Here is a 21,564-nt window from a genome sequence, read left to right as displayed (position 1 = left end):
AATCACAAAGACCATCAGGAGCAAATACTGTGTTTGGCAATCCTCTCACAAGATCTTTCTTGACCAGTTCATTTATATTGTTGAAATTTAAATGAGAGAGTTTCTTATGCCAATTCCAGCTTTCTTCAATTGATGCTCTACTCATTAGACAGATTGCAGAAACATCAGTACTTGTTGAAAGCTTAGCTTCATAAATGTTACCACGCCTGTATCCTTTCAGAACAACTTTGCCTTTAGATTTACTCACAATTTCACAGTGTTCTTCAAAGAAATCAACATGATAACCTCTGTCACAGATTTGACTTATACTCAGTAGGTTGTGTTTAAGTCCTGAGACTAGAGCTACTTGTTTAATTATGACATTTCCAAGATTGATATTGCCATATCCCAATGTTTTTCCAATGTTGCCATCTCCATAAAAAACACTTGGGCCAGCTTTCTCCACAAAGTCTGATAGCAGGGCCTTATTTCCAGTCATATGTCCTGAACATCCACTGTCCAGAACTAGAATATTTTTCCTGTTGCCCTGCAATCACAAAGACCACTAATTATTAATTTTAAGGACCCAGACTTGCTTGGATCCTTTGGCCTTATTAAGTTTGTTAACATTTGCAGCGGATTTAGCATCAGAGTTTATGTTAACATTTTTCTTATCAGAACTTACACTATTAGACTTTGAATCAGAATTTACACTAGAAGGAACAATGGAAACTTTCTTCAAAGAAGGTTTTATTTGATAATAATCATAGTACAAACTATGATATTCCTTACAAGTATAAATGGAATGCCATAAACTACCACAATGAAAACAAGGATTTTGTGGTTTGTATCTAACAGACTGACTCTTAACTCCTGATTTTGAAGGTAAGGAGTTAATATTCTTATTCTTCCTGCAAAAAGAAGCCAGATGGTTAGAACTTCCACAGTTATGACATGTTTTCCTAGGAGCATCAGGAACAGGTTTATAATCATTGCTTTTATTCACACCTTCCTTTCCATTCCTATTTTTCCTAGGTGATTTTACCTTGTTTGCATTCTTGACATCTTTCAGCTTATGCTTAAGCTGCTTCTTTGTCATTAAGCCTATGTTCACTTCAGCTGTCTTTTCCTGTTTTAGTTTATCAGAAGTTAATTTCTTTGTAACTTCTGATTTTTCATTTTCAGACTTTACAGTTACAAACTTAACAGGTTTTAACTTTGGCTTTTGTTTATCAACAGACTTAATTTCTTCAGTTCCTTTATCTTTCTTATCTTCTCCATAACCTAAGCCTTATTTCCAGTTTCCACTACTTAGCAAATTTTGAGTTGTTTTGCCAGAGTTAGTCCAAGTCCTGATAATCTCTCTTTCCTTTTCTAACTCAGTTTTTAGAGATTCATTTAATTTTAGCACTTCATTCCTAACATAAAAAGCATCATCTCTATCCTTCTGAGTTTGATGGAACATGACTAACTCTTTTTCTAAGAAATCATTTCTTTTCTTAAATGCAAGATTTTCAGAAGTTAATCTTTCACATGTTAAAGTTTGATCTCTATAGCTAACAAACATGGTTTTAAGATATCTTCTCAACTCATTAATATCATCAATATGAAAAGCATAAGTAGTCTGAGGTACCTTTGTTTCAGCAGCTTCAGAACTGCTCTCAGCACTTTCTTTATCAGCATTTGCCATCAATGCATAGTTTTCCTCACTTTCAGAGTCTGAGGTGTCTGTCCAGCTTTTCTGCTTTGTGACAAGAGCCTTGCCTTTGTCACCCTTTACCTTCTTGCAGTCAGGAGATATGTGGCCTTTCTCACCACAGTTATAGCATTTAACATTAGTGTAATCTCCTCTGTCAGACTTTCCTCCTCTGCCTTCAGATCTTCTGAAATTATTCTTATCAGAACTTATGCCTTTCCTGGAAAACTTCTTTCCCTTCCTGAACTTCCTGTATGCAATCTTTGTCATTCCTTTCACCATAAGAGCACACAGCTTCATCATCTCCTCATCAGCATCAGTCTCAGGCAAGCTTTCAGAATCTGAATCATCATCACTCTCAGAACTTGATGACTCGGTATCAGACTTTATGAAAAGAGCTTTTCCCTTGTCTTTCTTTGAGGAAGCTGCTTTGGGGAATTCTTCTTCAGCCTTAAGAGCAACTGTCCTTGACTTTCCTCCTTTCCTCTTGCTTCTTTGTTCCATCTCCAGCTCATGAGTCTTGAGCATTCCATAGATTTCGTCAAGAGTTGTTTCATCAAGATTGTAGTTGTCTCTTATTGTCGTTGCCTTCAAATCCCAGCATTCAGGAAGAGCTAACAGGAACTGAAGGTTTGAATCTTCAAGATCATACTCTTTATCAACCAATGACAAATCATTCAAAAGTTTGACAAATCTATCATATAAATCATTCAATGACTCATTAGTCTTTGAGTCAAAGTGTTCATACTCTTGAGTGAGTATTGTCTTCCTGTTCTTCTTAATTGTGTCAGTTCCCTGACACCTTGTTTCCAGAGCATCCCATATCTCCTTAGCAGTCTTGCAGTTGATTACCCTGTTTGACATTACATTATCAATGGCACTATGCAGTAAGTGTCGTACCTTAGCATCCTTAGCAATTGATGCTATGTCTTCAGCAATATAATCACTCTTCTCCTTTGGTACGGTCTTTGCTGTTTCACCTGCAACTGCAACAGCGAGTTTGGTTGGTTTGTGAGGGCCTTCCTTGATTCTATAAAGGTATTCTGGATCTGTTGCTTCCAGGAACATGGTCATCCTTACCTTCCATATGGGATATTCAGATGGTCTCAGTATGGGAACTCTGATGGTCTCATACCGACCCTGAATTTGTGTCTTTGGTGGTTCCTCAGTTTTGGTAGGCTTAGTTGGAGTTTCTGTGTCCGACATGATTGTGTTTGGATCTTTAACTGTATGTATGTTAACAGATAGGCTCTGATACCAATTGTTAGGTAACACACACACTGTAGAGGGGGTGAATACAGTGTATAGTACACTCAAATCGAACTTTAAGAACTTAAGTAACAGAAAACAAACTTTATTGAAACAATAAAACTCTGTTACAGTATGGAACTGTTACCTCTCAGTGATGAACAAATATCACGAGAGCTGCTAGGGTTACAATGAATAATCTTCTCTAATAATGATAACACTTATAGTGTAAACCCTATGTCTGTGTTTATATACTACACAGTTACAAGATAATCGCTAATTGATATGGAATATAATTCTGCTTCCTAAAATATATCAATCAGATATCTTTTCTTCCAAGTATTCCATTCTTTACGGAATTCCTTCTTCATGCATATCTCTTCTTATGTTTATCTTGATCTTCTTTCCTTTAATCAGCTATTGTCCTTATCTGATTGTCCTTCAGCACTTAAGTTCTGATATCTATGTTCTGACGATTATCTCCTGATAACATATATACTGATATCCTTAAGTCCTGACTTCCAGTATAAGTACTGATCAACAGTTAAGTACTGATTTATCCTGTTCAAATAAGATCTGAAAGCTAAACATAAAACATATTAGCCATGACATTATCAAATATATCTAACATATGATAAATCCCAAACAACTCCACGAAAGCCCAATAAAAGAAGACCTCGGGCCCAGCTCGAGCGGTCCCTGGACACGTGGCAGCAGCTCAGGAGGGTAACGGTCCCAAAATACCCAAGAGAGCGTGTTAACATCTCAGGCGTCCATGTGTTAATATGTCAGGACATCCCAACAACCAGGGGATAGCTGGACACGTCCTCACATGATAAACGTCCAGGTGTCCACATTCCAAAACCCACTAACGGTCAAGATGAAAAGGTAAACACCCCCAAAATCCTTAACCGGAAGCCTATAAAAGGCCCCGAGAGAGGGATTTTGGGGGTTACTTCTTCTATTCTCTTGCACACATATACACACACCATGAATATTCAAATAATTCATATTCTACCCTTCTCCAGAAAAACCTTTTCTCATCCTCATGCCGAAGGTGCTGCGAGGACGCCACCTCCTCCGAACTGTTTTGTAGGAGCCCAACCAACAACTCAACCACTCATACCCTCATTTCTGCACAAATGGAAGTCGAATCAGGATAGGGAAGGAGAGGAGTCCAGAGAAGGGTTAGAGTTATCAATATGTATCCTCATGTATTTACATTAAAAATTATTTATACTCACCAAACATACTTAGGATAATTAAACTCTTTAATCCTTTTATGTCATATACCACTATTACAAATTATGCTTTAGATATCGACTAAAAACTGATGTTTTAAAAATTCCCTACCAAATGTCTTTGCATGTGTGAGAAAAGGTATCCCATCTATGACATTGATTTTTAGTTGATGTAAAAAAATCAATATAGATTATGTTGTAACTAACAAAAAATTCGATGTTAAAAAGATTTTTAACATCAAGGGCTTTTACAACCAATGTGTAAAGGTTGATCTTTAATGTTGTGTTTCTAGTAGTGTACTTGACATGCGAACCAAACACTAAATTTTATTAAAAAACACTAAGGATAGAAATTAGTTTTCAAAATGGTTACGAAATGTCACTTATCATACTTTTATTTATTTAAGAAAAATAAACTCCACATTTATATCAATATTTACCAGTTAAATTATTTCATATTTTCAGATCAGTCATGCCCCATTATTTGATTACAACTAGCTCTATATCTCGTGCAATGCACGGACATACTCTAAATCATCCTAATTAAAATTATTTTCGTTGTAATTATTGATGATATATTTATGTTGTTACTTAATGGATGAATAATTTATTTGTTATGCATATGAGCACGAGTGATTGAGGTATGTTTGCAATGGTGCATTCGCAGTAAGTAATAAATTATGTTAGTATACCTTTTTTGCCACTTCATAATTAAATGGTATTTATAATATGTTAATTCTTAGAAAGTAAAATAAATAGAATTGATTATGTGCACATGATGTATATCAATCACTCTAAATATAAAATAATTTTTAATTTATTTTTTAATTATTTAATGTGTTTATGTGTTAGAAATGTGACTGATGAGTCATACTATATAGTCAATTGACTTCAGTACTGTAAGTTTACTCACTGGATGATATATAATACTATTTACTCACCGAATGACATATGATATTCTTCGTCCCAATAACTTTCTATTTTGGGATGTTCCAACAAATTGTTAACATTTCCTAAAATAGAATTTTATCTTTATATTGACTCCGAAATTTACCCCGCTTTCTTAATTTTTCTTCAACATAATTCATTTTTTTAATCTTTATGTCTAATAACGATGTTAACAACCTATGAGACGGTGGGAGTATATGATAAATGTCATAGAATGATTAATAATGAAGTATAAATCGTACATATTTGTATAAATAATTTATTTCATATTTCATTTAATTTAATATAATATAATATTTCGCTATTTTTATGTTAGAGGACGAGTTTAGATTGAATACAAATAAAAATATACGAGTATGTATGTGTGTGTATGTCCCTGTATTAATTTATATATATGTATATATTTATTATATGTATTTATGTATGTATACACATATTAATTATAAAACAATTGATATTTTTTAATAAATGAATGGCTAGGTGAATTAAATATAATATAGATATTAAAGTAGGGGTATAATTGTCATATGAATTAATTTGCTCAACAAACCCCTAACGATGTTAACACCCCATGAGTCGGTGGGAGTATATGATATATGTCATAGAATTATTACTATTGAAGTATAAATCATACATATGTGTATAAATAGTTTATTTTATTTTTTATTTCATATAATTTAATATAATATTTGTCCATTTAATTATGTTGGAGGACGATGTAAAATTGATGACAAATAAGAATATATGAGTATGTATATATGTATGTGTGTGCATATATGCGTGTGTTTATGTGTGTCATGTATGTATGCATGTATTAATTTATATATATATAGAGAGTGTGTGCTATTCCACTAGAAATCTCCTTAAAATGAAAACTATAAATTAGTGGCATTTTTGTAATTATTTACAACTTCAACACCTAAATATTATACAAACATATACACCCCCAACACCATCCATACCCCTACACATTTCATCCATTCCCCCACCCAAACACCACCAGGCATCAGATCTCTTCCGCTGCCGCAACAACGTCGCGCCGTTGACGGTAAGAACCAGATATATCATTCTCTCTCTCCCTCTCTCTTCCTCTCCCTCTCCCATTCCCATACCTACCAACCTGCACCTCCTCCGCCCACCCTGTTCGACTGCTGCCGCGGCACAACTTCCCCTCGTCTCCCTTTCGCCGCTCTAACCTCCCTGATCATGTCGTCGTCGTCTTAAAATTGTTGTTTAATCATTCCTGCACTTATTATTTCATCTCTCCACAACCTTTGCTCTCTTTATTTTTCATTCTTTTTTCTCGATAATCCCTAACGATGCACTTCAGGTCTGTAATTTCGGTAATTTTATTTTATTTTTTGGACATGCACATCAGATCTAGTGATTTTAAATATGTGCCTATGGTGATTTTGTTGAAATTCCGATTGTGGTGTTCGGTAGTGATGAAGATGGTGTGATGGTGATAGGTGATATAGTTGTGGTGGTGATAATTGTAGGAGGTGGTTGTAGTTAGTAATAGGGTGATTGTTGTATTTATTAGTGGTGATTTCTGACAGCAGTTTAGTGATTTATGGGTGGCCGGAAAATATGATCGGAAGTGGTGACCGAAATCAGTGTGTTGATTTTTTATTTTTTAGATGTGGTGATTATTTACGGTGGTGATTTTTTTTCGATGTGGGACCCGCTAATGTGGCAGTGGTCCCTGTTGACGTGGGGGGCTAAATTGTAAAATTGGGGTAGTTATTTTGTGAACTAGGGGTATAATGTAAGTTTTAAAAATAAAGGAAGCATGATATAAATCTTAAAAGTTATTTTCTAGTTTTCATTTTAAAGGTTATTTGTATTTGAACAATTGCCTATATATATAGGGGTTGTTTCAAATAAAAACAACCTTAAAATAAAAACTAGAAACTGCCCTAATTAAGTAATAACCCAACCCAATTAACAGCCCAATCCACTTGTCACCAACGAAAACACGCGCTTAGTTATCAGTTATCACTTTCTCCATCTTCTGTCACAACCAGCCTACCACCATCTCAAATCACTGTCAATATTTCTAATCACTCTGTTCATCTCCGATCTATCTAAGTCACCATTTTCGATCTATCTCCGTCTGCCACCATCTCCGATCTATCTCCGTTCACCATTATCACCTACCCCTAAACATTATGATTCTCATAATCACCCACCTTCAATCATTATTTATATTACGCACTAATTTTTATAACAGGAAATGATGAATAGACCGAAGTTCAATGTACAAGGGTAAAAGTGTTGAGGTTTTGAACCATTACTGTGAAATAGGGAGGAGAAATATATGAATGAAATATAAAAATTATTAAACAATCACCAACAACCACTAACTTCCAATAAAAATCACCTGAAATTTGAACATGTTATACGAGCACAAATACCAATTCGTATGAGATAAATTACAAGATTTACGATTCAATCATTAAATCGTATAACGATAATCACTGACTTATATCACACAATCACCAAATTATATTATAAATATCACCGCATAATATATACGAGACATATACATGCATACATACATATAATTTTCTATATTGATAAAAATCGGCAATCTTATTGGCCGTAGAAAATACAAATATGGTGGATGAAGTGTTTCGATTAGTGATCGGAGATAAAGATTGGATGATTGGGAAAAGAAGTTGAATGATAGAGAAATGATATGGTAGTGGACAATGAGGGGAGTAAGGAAGGGGGTGGCTGTTATGTGACTCGTATACGTGATTTATATAATGTAGTAGTATAATCGTCATATTAATTATGCTATTGAATCGGTGAAAAATAATAAGTAAATATGTATAATGGTCTCTTGCTAGAAAGAAAAAATATACTAATCACACGGGCCAAAATAATTTTATTATTGAACGGATCTAAAACAAGATTAAAATTAGAATAATTGGTTGGTATGTATGACAGCCCGGTATAAAATAAATTAATATAAGCAATTCATACGGCTTTAAAAAACATTATACTACTGACCGGGTTAAAATTAAAAGTAAAAAACTAAATATTGTTAGTTGATTTGTTGTATTGGTCTAAAATACAATAATAAATATTACTGGTGCGGTTTAAAATAATATATAGTACTCATCGGGCTAAAACTAAATACAACTAATTCGTTGGTTGATATAATGACATCGAGTTAAAACAAATAATACTACCTCCATCCCATGGGGTTCCATACGTTTACTATTTGCACGTATTTCGAGACTTCTATAAAGTATAGTTTTATCATGTTTTTTTTAATTTTTTTTGAATAAAAGTTTAAACATGAAACTTTTATTCAGAATAAAAAAATTTTAAAAAAATATTAGGGACTTATGCTTTAAAGGAGCATTGAAAAGCGTGTCGAAAAGTAATGTATAGAATTCAATAAAACAGAGGGAGTATATATTACCCGTCTAGGCTAAAACTAAATAATATTCAACCCGAACTAAATTATAATAAAAAACAAACTAAATATAATTACTTAAATTTGGTTGATATAAAGGTCTTATATAATAATGAAAGGTTTTCTTCTATGTCTACAATATTCATATTATTTTATAAAAACGAATCTAAAGACAATATTATTTTCTTAAAACGAAACTGGACACTATTCGTTCATTTGTATGATAGGGTCGGATAAAACAAAATAATATATACTATCTCCGAGCTAAAATAAAATAAATTTATATAAATAATTCAAGATAAAAATTGAAACTAAAAAAATACTTAGACCAACTATATATATATATACTTTTATTAGGGATAAAAAATTTATATAATATATTTGAGCTTAAATAAATTATATTAAAATTTGAATATAATTACTTGGATTTTGTCGATATAATGTTTTTAGACTCAAACAAAATAATGTATACAATTGAAGGCTAAAATAAGTCTAAAATCGAATTAAAGATGATTCTCACTATTGATTATATTAAAATATTAAATAAAATAATTAAAAAAATATAGCAAATTTAAATAATAAAATATTAAAATTAAAAAATATATAATTACTCGCACGGGTTTTAAGTCGGTCTATACTATACTATACTATAATAACCAGCATGATCTATAATTTGGTTAAACGGTTATCCCTTAATTTTGGTTATTAAAAATATAGTGTTATATATCCGCTAAACTACTAAATTGTTAAATTATAGGACATATACTATTTATACTACTAAACTACGATTACCGTTTGTCCTATTATTAAAAAATAAATACATAGTATTATATATCCGCTAAACTACTTGACATAGTGTACTTATTTGACTAAACTACAATCACATGTTATTTTATTAATTTTATTATAAATATATAATGAATAGATATTTATATAAATATTTAAAAATTATAATATGATGGAATAAATAAAAAATTTAAATAGTAACAAGATTCCGCGCTAGTAATCTATACTATATTATAATAGCCGGAATAGAGATAATTTGGTTCAACGGTTTGGTTTAACGATAATTCCCTAATTTTAATTATTACAAAAATTGATAAATAGTGATATATATCTGATAAATTACTAAATTATTAAACTACTACTAAATATAGTATACTTATTCAACTAAATTACGAATACAACTTATCCTATTATTAAAAAATATAAATAATAGTGTTATATATCTGCTAAACTACTAAAAATAATCTATTTATTCTACTAAATTACGACCACATGTTATTTTATTATTTTTATTATAAATTTATAATCATTATATATTTATATAAATATTTTAAAAATATAATATAACTTGATAAATAAAAATTTAAAATATTAATTAAAAACCGTGCATTGCACGGCATTTACGCTGGTATATAATAGATAAATTTTTGGTCATGTTTCGGTCGGGTTGGTGTGTATAGCGTACAAAATTGTTAACCTTAGACTGATCGCTGACACGACCAGAAAATGAAAAAATAAGAAAAAGAAAAAAGCAGAAAAGGAAAAAGGGGGGCAGTTCAAGACTTCAAGGGGAACTCTCGGGTTTAGGGTTTAAGGAATTCAAGTTACCATCAATTGCTGGTAAGAACACTACACTATCCACATATAAACACACACAATACATGTATAATGATGTTCCGCAACTTTCTGCTATCTAGAAATATCAAACAGACCAAATACATTTTTAACACTTTTTGTTCGTTTCAAGAAAATCCCAGATTAAATTCTTGTTTATTCAGCGAGCATTTGATAAACTTTGGATTTTTAAGTGGTGGGTTGAATGTAAAAAATGTTAGAACTTATTGTGCTGGTGAAAATGGTGATGGGTCTAATGAATGGACTGAAGATATAGATTATTTAGATGAATCAGGGAAGATTCTTTATAGGGGTAAGGGGATTAGGTCTGTTGAGCCTGGAATTGATGACCATGTAATGGTTGGAGGGATTAAGAGGCCTTTTCTGAATGCTTCGGCGGTTGCGAAAATTGTTGAGATTGTTAAGAGGTGGAGATGGGGGCCTGATATGGAGACCCAATTGGATAAGTTACAGTTTGTGCCAAATATGGTTCATGTTACGCAGGCTTTGAAGGTTGTGGGAGATGGGGATGCGTGTTTGAGTTTGTTTAGGTGGGCTAAGAGGCAGGTTTGGTATAAACCAAGTGATGATTGTTATGCTACTTTGTTTGATACGTTGAATGTAAGTAGAGATTTTGATGGGATTCAGGCGATGTTTGATGAGTTGATTGTTGATTCGGAGAAAAGTGGGGTATCAGATACGTTTAGTTCGTATAATAAGGTTATTCAGTATTTAGCTAAAGCTGAGAAATTGGAGGTGTCTTTTTGTTGTTATAAGAAGATTCAGGAGTCTAATTGTAATATCGATACTCAAACATATAATTGTCTTATAACTTTGTTTCTAAACAAGGGGTTACCGTATAAAGCATTTGAGATATACGAAAGCATGGAACTAGCTGGATGTTCTTTAGATGGATCAACAAATGAGTTGATGATACCAAGCTTGGCTAAATCAGGGCGTTTAGATGCTGCATCCAAGCTCTTCCAGGAGATGAAAGCGAAAGGCCTGCGTCCTGGATATGCAATATTTGCTGCACTTGTTGATTCGATGGGTAAGGCGGGGAGGTTGGACACATCAATGAAGGTGTACATGGAAATGCAAGGGTTTGGGATTAGGCCATCTGCGACCATGTTCGTTTCATTAATTGATTCATTTGTTAAAGCTGGGAAATTAGAGACAGCTCTGAAACTTTGGGATGAGATGAAGAAAGCAGGATTTCGACCTAATTATGGACTTTATACGATGATTGTTGAGTCACATGCAAAGTCAGGGAAGCTTGAGATAGCAATGTCTGTCTTTTCAGATATGGAAAAGGCCGGATTTCTGCCCACTCCATCTACCTATTCTTGTCTCTTGGAGATGCATGCTGCTACTGGTCAAGTAGATTTTGCCATGAAGCTGTATAATTCGATGACGAATGCTGGTCTTCGACCAGGACTGAGTACTTATACTTCTTTGTTGACACTGCTATCTAAAAAAAAGCTTGTGGATATGGCTGCAAAAGTTTTACTTGAAATGAAGGCCATGGGATATTCTGTTGATGTTAGTGCTAGTGATGTTCTGATGGTTTATATCAAGGATGCTTCAGTTGATCTTGCCCTGAGATGGTTACGTTTTATGGGTTCGTCGGGTATAAGAACTAATAACTTTATAGTGAGGCAGCTCTTTGAGTCATGCATGAAGAGTGGTCTGTATGAGTCTGCTAAACCTCTGCTTGAAACTTATGTGAATTCTGCTGCAAAGGTTGATCTAATACTTTACACATCAATATTAGCTCATCTTGTAAGATGTCAGGAAGAGGACAATGAGAAGCATCTGATGTTGATCCTCAGTACTACGAGGCATAAAGCTCACACATTCATGTGCGGTCTTTTTACAGGCCCAGAACAGAGGAAGCAGCCAGTTTTATCTTTCGTGAGAGAATTTTTCCAGGGTATTGATTATGAGATGGAAGAAGGAGCTGCAAAGTACTTCGTTAATGTTCTCCTTAATTATCTTGTTCTAATGGGCCAGATAAACCGCGCACGTTGTGTGTGGAAAGTTGCCTATGAAAACAAGCTTTTCCCAAAGGCAATTGTTTTTGATCAGCATATTGCTTGGTCCCTTGATGTCAGAAATTTGTCAGTTGGGGCTGCTCTTATAGCAGTTGTTCACACTCTTCATCGCTTTAGGAAGCGGATGTTATACTATGGTGTTGTTCCTCGGCGCATCAAGCTGGTCACTGGACCAACATTGAAAATTGTGATTGCACAAATGCTTAGTTCGGTGGAATCACCATTTGAGGTTAGTAAGGTTGTACTAAGGGCCCCTGGGGATTCAGTCTTGGAGTGGTTTAAGAAGCCTATAGTTCAGCAATTTCTTTTAAATGAGATACCATCAAGGGCTGATATTCTGATGCACAAGCTTAATACCGTTTTCCCTAGTTCTGCACCTGAACTTAGATCTTTATCACCTCCTAAAGCTCTTATATCCGGAAGAGCGGTGTAAACATATCGATTATAATGGATTATTATTGTAAGTTGTTGCTTCTCTTGATATGTTCTCATAGTGTTCTGGTTTGTGTGAACAATTTATTTGCATTTATTTGATTTGGCGTAGGTTGGCTGATAACAATGTAATAAGTTGTTCTCACATAATCATTAATAACTAATGTCATACTCAAATCTTTCTATCTCTTCCTTTTCGTTTTTTGGGATTAAAACACCTTTGTTGGTAATATATGTCATCCTCAAATCTTGCCGAATTAGATTCTTATGTGTGTTAAGGTGTTTGTTGTGGTCTCTTTCCCAATGGTTCTCTTATGTATAGATTTGTTGGTCTTACATTGTGAATACATATAACTTTATGTTCGTTTCTGTCCTTGACACTTTATAATCTTGCGCACAAATGTCTTTCAAGCTATAATAGAATAAAATTAAGATAAAACTGTTCTCGCGGTGTCTCTTCAACAGTTTCATTGTTCATTATACATATCATTTTAAGGTTGGAAGCTCTGAATGCTTGATGTCTTATCATTATTTTTTATTTCCGTCAAAAATATATAGTTGGAAACTTGTTATAACATTAAATTGATTCCTTTCCTGGCACCTCTTCAGTTCTTCAGTCTTTATATCTGTATCTTTACATGCCATAAATATGAAGTGACTATCATTATAATATTGCTGCTTTAAATTTATCTAGACCTTTTATGATGACCATTAATGGTTCAGAATTGATTGTCTTTCGTGTGGATATCAGATGGCAATTAGCTAAATAGTGAGAAAGTATTATCTTTTGAAGCTAATATTGATCGTGTAAACTGTATAATATTTGGAAAATTCACATTAATTGCTTTTCTTTAATCAATATATATGTTCAATTATCGATCTTTTGTGTGCTTAATTCTGTTGAGTAACCAGCTCATCTAAAACCTTAAGGTGTTAGAAGAAGGCCCCAATAGGATCATATATTTAACACTCCCCCTCACTCGAAAGCCCATTTATGGGTCGAAGAGTGGAACACCGGCACCCATCTTTGGGGTATAAATTGTCTTTAGTGTCCACGATAAATTATGAGAATGTTGGGGGTGGATGAGGATCGAACCTTAGTTTTCCCGCCAGCCTAAGCTCTGATACCATGTTGAGTAACCAGCTCATCTAAAACCTTAAGGTGTTAGAAGAAGGCCCCAATAAGATCATATATTTAACAAATTCTTGTTCATATTTATAGTATGCAACTTCCAGTTTGCTAGTAGTGAATTTGAGAAAGTGGACTGGTGTATTGCAGTAGCGATAATGAACAGTTACTACTTACTACTCTCTCCGAATTCCACCAATGTTGGTCAAATTATGTTTGTGGCACACTTGGATTCCTATATATGCATATATATATATATATATCGTACATGTATATTCTTATTATCTACAACTGTCTGCCATATGCTCTAGCGTAATTGAGAACAAGCAGAAAGACTGCGGGCCTTAAGATCCCTGATCCATATGCTGAAATCAAGGTTACAATATCACTCAATCTCTTGAAGCCTTTCCCTATTTAACCTTATTTTCTGTTCACTTTCCCAAACTAACCTACTTTGTTCAATTCTTCCCAAAATGACCTACTTTTTTCAACTCTTCCCAAACTAACCTACTTTTTTTTTTTTGCTAAGTAACTAACCTACTTTTTATATTTTCTAAGTTTTAGTTATAATTATAAATTATACATTATTATTAAATTATATATATATGCTGAATTAAACAACTTAATAAACTAAAACACATAGACAGGACATTTTTATTTAAACCGAAAACATTACAACTTAATAAACTAACAACTTAAAATTAAATTAAAAATATTACATTAAAGATATTTTTGAGGACAACGTGCACTGCGTCTCGTGTGACCTTGTTGTCCACATTTTCCACAAATTTTACCAGTCTGCGAGTTATCTATTTCTGTGCGAATTCTTTGACTTTGACCTTTGCTGTGCTTTTTCTTCTTTTTCTTCCTCCAATCCTCATTAGGTACGAGCTTTCCATACCCCTCCCAATTATTTGCTATTGGAAATGTCCAATATGATTGATGCGGTATTGGGGAAAATTCATATTGCCACATCTCATATAATATGCGAAACAAAATAGAAAAAAATTAAAATATGCATTATATTTAACCAAGTATTAATGAATTATTATATTTTAATTTTATTTATTATTGAAAATGTTATATTAAAAAATTAATTCAGCATATATATAATTTAATAATAATGTATAATTTATAATTATAACTAAAACTTAGAAAATATAAAAAGTAGGTTAGTTTGGGAAGAGTTGAAAAAAGTAGGTCATTTTGGGAAGAATTGAACAAAGTAGGTTAGTTTGGGAAAGTGAACAAAAAACAAGGTTAAACAGGGAAAGGCTTCCAATCTCTTGAGGAAGTGTCCTGTTTTCTGTCATTGAGCTGAGTATATAAAACAGATAGCATTAACATGATTATATCCTCTTCAAAGATTGGAGTTAATTGCTTTTTGTTAACATGCATTTGCATTAACAATACTGAACAGATGCACTTTGGTGGAACTGCTTTTGGCTTTATGCTTCATGTATATGGATGTAATTTAGCATGCATCACTTTGGGACCTGCCTCTATGTATATGGTGGGTGCATCTTATTGTCCATATAGCTTCTCCTCATTTTGAGGACCTGCCTCTTTGTATAAGGTGGGTACATTGTATTGTCCATATAACATCAACTTGGAAGGAAAGGAAGGCTTGTTGAAATTTGAGTTGCCTAACTTTGGATCTAGCAGAGCAATAGATGAGGGAGGTCCACTGAAATAATGGCAGATATCTAGCTGATTGTCAATCTTTTGGGGGTAAGTGATTGTGTAAATATTGTTCCAGCATTAACATTTTCCTGTGGTTATATTTTTATACAAGCCAATAAATAGTTTTCTCCATCTAGATACCAGAGTTGCAGTATTTTAATATCACCCCACTGCTTGAAGATTCTTCTCTGCGAAAAGATTACTGCAGAAGGCAAATCTTAGGAAAAGATGTGTCTGAATCCAAGAAAAGAAAATACTAGAAGTTTTAATCTAGAAATTTGATTTTAGCTGTCAATGTCTTTCTCATTTATTAATGGCGACATCATCAAGATAGTAGAGTAATAATTGTTTTTTCTGCATTTTCATTTTTTTGGTGGGAGTAGTGGTAGATATGATCAATGAGATCCAGGCTGTATAATTCGACTAACATCAGCTTCTAGGTGTCCTTTTTGCTTATTACCTTCATTGCTAATAGTTTGTTTGTGTTTTTTTTGCAAATAAAGAGTCTAAATAATCACTTAAAAGTTAAAATGCATTTCTAGTTTTGTGCTTGGCCTGAAATTGTGTAATTTAGCAAATTAAAGGAATCCTAGACATGAGCATATTTTTCATTTTCTAAAAAAAAGTGTACATCTGGTCTTAAGGTTCAAGCCCAGATGGCCAAAACAGACATACTAGAAGCTCCTAGAAGTAGTGAAATGTTTGCTGCTACTTGAAGCCTTGCATTGCTTTGCATCCTTTGATCCATGAAATCTGCTGCTAGTAGGTCGACAAGGGCCATATAAATTAGTATCCCCGCAGAAGCTGAATTGAATATCCCTTGAACAATTAGAGCAGTGGGGGTATTTTCTCTGTACACGTGAGATATTCCGATACCAATAGCAATTCCCATGGGAGTGGTGAGGGAGAAAAATACAGTCATTATTGTCGAGTGCAGAGATTTGAACTTGGCCTGCGTATGCAAATAAGAGGATCAAATAAAGTACAGGCCACTAGTAAAACTAAGTTCTGCCTGCCATAACATCTCATGCATGCCAATATGCCATGACTCATGAGAAAGCAATATAAGGCTCTAGTCTGTTGCATGTTGAACATTACTATTGGACAATGGGAAAGTTATGCTTTTATCTGTTTTCTGTAGTGCTACACTACACCCTAATAAAGCGGAAAGCTAGACACCCTACCATCAGATGTACCTTTTCCTTTTTTTGTTTGTTTTTGGTCTGGATATTGTTATTGAAACCCTGGAATCAATACTCATTCTGTTTGTCCTCTTGTATTAATTGTGCCTTAATTGTGGACCTTTTGGTTTAGAGTATCTTTAAATCTGAAGTGTTGCTGAAAGTTGACTGTTGTAGGTGCATGATTTTTGTTCTTAGTTGCTAATTATAGTAATCATTATTATCCAAGCAGCGCAACTTTTTTTCTTACAATGTTTTCCAGGGTTATGTGGATCATCGGAGTTATATCAGCTATGGTTAAAAAATAAATCAAGGAAGTGTTGATACCTGCGAGATACACCCCCCAAGTCCCAGGCCCTCAAAAAATTGATGAAAAGACAGTGCTGCAAGGAGAGTCCTTATTGTGTCTGGGCTTTCAGAAGCTCCCAAGGTGACTCCAATGATTATTGAATGAACAATTATTCCTAATTCCAGAACCTATTAACACTGCAATTATAAGTTTCGCCTATGCTATGTCCTCCTAAAACAGAACATGGATAAAGTATCGATATGCTTACTTGAGATATGACACGATGCCTTGTAAGATCAGTTAACTTACGTTGTTCATCTTGAGAAAGCAATGCAGAGCCACGAGCATGACTATGACTAGCATGAGGATGATTGTGTACATGAATCTCATGTTCATTGTCTTGAACCATTTCTTCATCTAAAACTGCTTGCTTATCTTTTTTAAAGTTTGACCTTCTGTAGTAACCAGCTGCTACCGTGTCTACAATCAATGTTCCAATTGAAGACATCATTGCAACAAACCCTGCAAATGGAAACTTTTTCCACGTGTTCTGAATACACGGTGATGTCAGAGTGCTGAATGCTTCTGGTAGTATGTGAACGAATCCAGTTGCCAGAATCACGCCAGCTGCAAAAGCCTTGATCATGAAGAAGATATCGTTCTCTGGATTCAATGCACTTACTTTCTTCCCAAGCTGCGGAAGGCTGACTCCTATCCCACCAGCAACCAGGATTGTGGCTATAGCGATGAGTTTAAATTTAAGGGCCTCGTGTCTGTTATGATGTTGTCCAGCTTCCTCTTCACATTTGTAATTTGCCAACACTGTGGTGGGCAGCAGAACAAGAAGACATATAATCATCATATAGTTTTTGCAACAAACTTGATAAGAAACCATGGTTGCTCTGAATGTGACTTATGATCGGGTTTGAGACGAGGAAGCTGTGATTCACAGAGCAGACTGGAGGGAAGGAGTGTGGCTGTTGATGATGGAGATGGCTGTTTTATAGACATGGGAGGCCAAGCCAAGATAAGTTTTTAAATTTAAGAGAATATTTTTGAGTACGTAATAATCTATAGGCCCTCCCTAACTTATATGTAGATGGATGGACCAAATATCACTATCAGATAAATTAAATCTGTAACCATGAATTTACTGATTCAACTAGTACATTCTAATGTCGGGCGTGGCATCCTAAACAAATTTAACATTATTATTAACTTTCTTAAAAAAATGTTCTTACAATCAGAAACAATGTGAAATTGTAAGAGTATTGTTTCAAATTTAACTGAATACCTAAATCATCGAACAAAAAAAAATTAAGATGATAAGTAGTTGAATAATCGAGAGATCTACAAACAAAAGCAAAAGAGCAAGCACGGAAAATCAAGGAGAAACAAAAACGACAGTGATAGAGTGATAGCAGTTTGTTTTATTGCTTAGGGATTATAATAAAGAAAAACAAATAAGATGAAAGTGTTGGCATAATGTTGTCATTCTATACCCACAACAAGAAACACAAGCGTAGTTTTCGCCTCAACTACAGCTTATCATTACCAAAACCAGCTTCATTATGTTGTAATCGTCTCTTTTTGGTATCTACCTCATCCTTTCCATCTCGTACACATCTCATTAGTGCTTCCTTTATGTCATGTCTTTTTTTTCTCATTTTTGTGATAGCCACCTACAACGGTGCCAAATTAGTTTTTAAAATAGATGGTAATTGTCATGATAGGTTATAACTCAATTACATCTATAATTTTTTTCTAAAAAACTTGTAATATATATGGACTAAAATTAGGTATGATAATTTAACGTAGAATATGATGATTTTAGGAGAATTATTCAAAATCTCATCTAATTTGACTGAATTTTAAATTACGTAAATTATACCGGCAAATCTAATTAAATTTATCATTTTATTGAATAAAACAAAATAATTTTTGAATATCATGATATTTTAATGGATTGTTTTAGATCTTGATTGAATACCGTATTTTTTGAAATCATAACTGAATACTCAAAAATGTTAAAACACCCAAATTGCATCTCAAAATAATTCTCAAACGTCAAGTGTCATTTTCTAATTGGTTATGTTGCAATTAAAAAAGATGAACCCGTATATTTACATTAAAAGAACTAATTAAAATATTTTATACTATCATGTCACGTATGACATATCATTTGGGAATATTTTTCGATTCCCAATTTGGGACCTAAAGCATTACTCTTGAATACCCAAAGATTTTTAAATACTCTTAAAAATTCAAATTGAATATTTTCATATTTTAAAGAATGATCTAAAATCCAAATTGAATACAATTGGATTCTTAAAATTTAAAAAATTCGTTAAAATTTACATTGAATATTTTCATATTTTAATGGGGTCAATAAAGCTATAACATTACTAAAGTCATGTCCAACTTGAAATTGGGTAATTGAACTCAAAAAACTTGCTAATTGATCATTAAAATTAACTTGATATTTAGTCGTTCAATATTAAATTTAACAGCCTGCACATCCGGACCATTAATTCTAAAATCAAAACTAAAATACAATAATTATCCAAAATTCTATTACAATGGTTATAATTCGAAAGCGCAACTAAAAGCGGAAACCCAAAGGTCAATCTATTCCAATCCTAAGTCCTCGAACTCCAATGATATGCAACTCGAATCTTAGTTGAAACCTCGAATTGAAAGAATGAGTTATAGAGCCCAGCAAGAGAACAATCGATCCAACTAGTAGGCCAAGTAACACTTATCGATATAACAAAATATGATAATCTGACAGTGATCTTTGGTTCAAAAAAATGGCAAACAGGACCTGCTAAACATACTAGGATCAATGTTTATTTTTCTACAATTTTTAGGAACATGCAACTGCACATCAGTACTATCAACTGTTAAGTTGTTCTCTTTAATGTTAATTGAACTTCAGATGTTAACATGCGATCATATCTATTTTATATCATTATATGGCAGGTGATCATTGAAATTCCTTATGTATTTCTTCAAGTAGGGATATTTGTGATAATCACATATCCAGCAGTAGGTTTTTACTGGTCTCTTTATAAAGTAGCATGGTATTTCTTCACAATGTTCTGTACGATGCTATACTACACTTACCTTGGCATGTTACTCATTTCAACAAGTGGTTCTCTTCAAGTGGCATTTGTAATGTCAAGCTTCAGTAACACCATAATGAGTCTTTTCTCCGGGTTCCTCATACCCGAACCAGTAAGCCAATTTGAATATTGTTGGTAATTAGCAGTTCTATAATTTAGTTGTTAAATGAAGAGGTTTACAGAAGGTGATGGGGGAGAAGTCTTAGCAACTTAATTTGTAAATACGAGGAAAATGATGCAATTGTTCATATCTATACGCTTAAAATAAAGCAATGGAAGGGTGTTAGATCTGTCGCGTCTGATTTTACAAATAATGATCAGTATGCTACAGGAATTTTAGTTACAGGGTCTATCTATTGGTTAGCTGCTAATAATGATAATCATTTGTTGCATATCGTAGCATTTAATATAACTAACAAGGTATTATCGAGATTGGCAGTGCCTAATGGGATTTTTCATTTAAGATGTAGATTTCGGAGACTTGGGATACATGAGGGGTGCCTTTGTCTGATAAACATAAATGTGTTTAATACTATAGCTGAGTTGTGGGTTATACAAGAAGATGGCGCGATCAGATCTAGCGTCAAATTGCTCATTCTGTTGATGGTCATTCTTGTTTTATGCCATCGATAGATAACTTAGTACGGACGGGATTTTATAAGCCCTTTTTGCTGGTTTCTAGTGCAAAAAGAAGGGTTTCTGGTGCAAAGGAGGATACAAGTAAGTACAATCAAATATTGTTGACTTCCAATATTTTCAAAACAGTCCTGGTTATACTAGGGAACAATGCCAATGCATATAATAATTTCATTGTGTGTGTTCACTCTTAAGACTTTCATATTAACCTAATAATGGGACATAAATCGTTTATCCACTTAATAAGGAATATCTATCAATCTGGATTACCAAAAAATAATTAATTTGTTAGATATATTTGTGATGTCATGTCTAATAATGATTTGTGTTTAGTTTTCAGATCTTAACTAACAGGACAAATCAGGACTTAACTGGAAATCAGTACTTATACTGAAGTCAGAACTTAAGATATCAGAACTTAAGTTATCAGAACTTAAGATATCAGAAGATATTTATCAGGAGATAATATCAGGACTTAAGAAGACATTCAGATGAGGAAGACGACTGATTGAAGGAAAGAAGATTAAGACAAGCACAAGAAGAGATATGCATGGAGAAGAATTCTATGAAAAATAGAATACTTGGAAGAAAAGATAACTAGTTGATATATTTTAGGATGCAGACTTATGTTCGATATCAATTAGAAGATTATCTTGTAACTGTGTGTCTATACAAACACATCATAGGGTTTACATTATAGGTATTATCTTAATCGAGAATATTATTTATTGTAACCCTAGCAGCTCTCGTGATATTTGTTCATCACTGAGAGAGAACGGTTCCATTGTAATACTGTTTTATTAATAAGATTATTCTGTGTTTCATACTTGTGTTCTTAATTCGATTTGATTGTAGTATACACTGTATTCAACC

The 21,564-nt window shown here is 33.4% G+C and overlaps 2 protein-coding genes across 3 annotated transcripts; one reads left to right on the top strand and one right to left on the bottom strand.

Annotated features, from left to right (window-relative positions):
• The first annotated feature begins 10,027 nt into the window (after positions 1-10,027).
• Positions 10,028-17,323, top strand: LOC141713062 (pentatricopeptide repeat-containing protein At1g79490, mitochondrial). 2 transcript variants are annotated; one of them, XM_074516288.1, is made up of 3 exons: positions 10,028-12,676; positions 15,198-15,508; positions 16,904-17,323. In XM_074516288.1, exon 1 carries the CDS (start codon positions 10,217-10,219, stop codon positions 12,647-12,649), a length of 2,433 nt encoding a protein of 810 aa, XP_074372389.1. In that variant the 5' UTR covers positions 10,028-10,216; the 3' UTR covers positions 12,650-12,676; positions 15,198-15,508; positions 16,904-17,323. The 2 variants fall into 2 exon arrangements, with proteins under 2 accessions (XP_074372389.1, XP_074372390.1); XM_074516289.1 differs by lacking the exon at positions 16,904-17,323 and adding an exon at positions 15,598-15,890.
• Positions 15,972-18,166, bottom strand: LOC141713063 (zinc transporter 1-like). Its single transcript, XM_074516290.1, has 3 exons — positions 17,199-18,166; positions 16,969-17,118; positions 15,972-16,412 (listed from the first exon to the last, which is right to left on the bottom strand). The coding sequence occupies exons 1-3, from the start codon at positions 17,823-17,825 to the stop codon at positions 16,107-16,109; spliced, it is 1,083 nt and encodes a 360-aa protein (XP_074372391.1). The 5' UTR covers positions 17,826-18,166; the 3' UTR covers positions 15,972-16,106.
• Between the last annotated feature and the right edge of the window lie 3,398 nt (positions 18,167-21,564).

The sequence above is a fragment of the Apium graveolens genome, chromosome 3 (genome assembly GCF_009905375.1).
Source record: "Apium graveolens cultivar Ventura chromosome 3, ASM990537v1, whole genome shotgun sequence".
Taxonomy (NCBI): Eukaryota; Viridiplantae; Streptophyta; class Magnoliopsida; order Apiales; family Apiaceae; genus Apium; species Apium graveolens.
The sequence above is the reverse complement of the archived record's forward strand: the minus strand, read 5'-3'. Positions and strand labels throughout refer to the sequence as shown.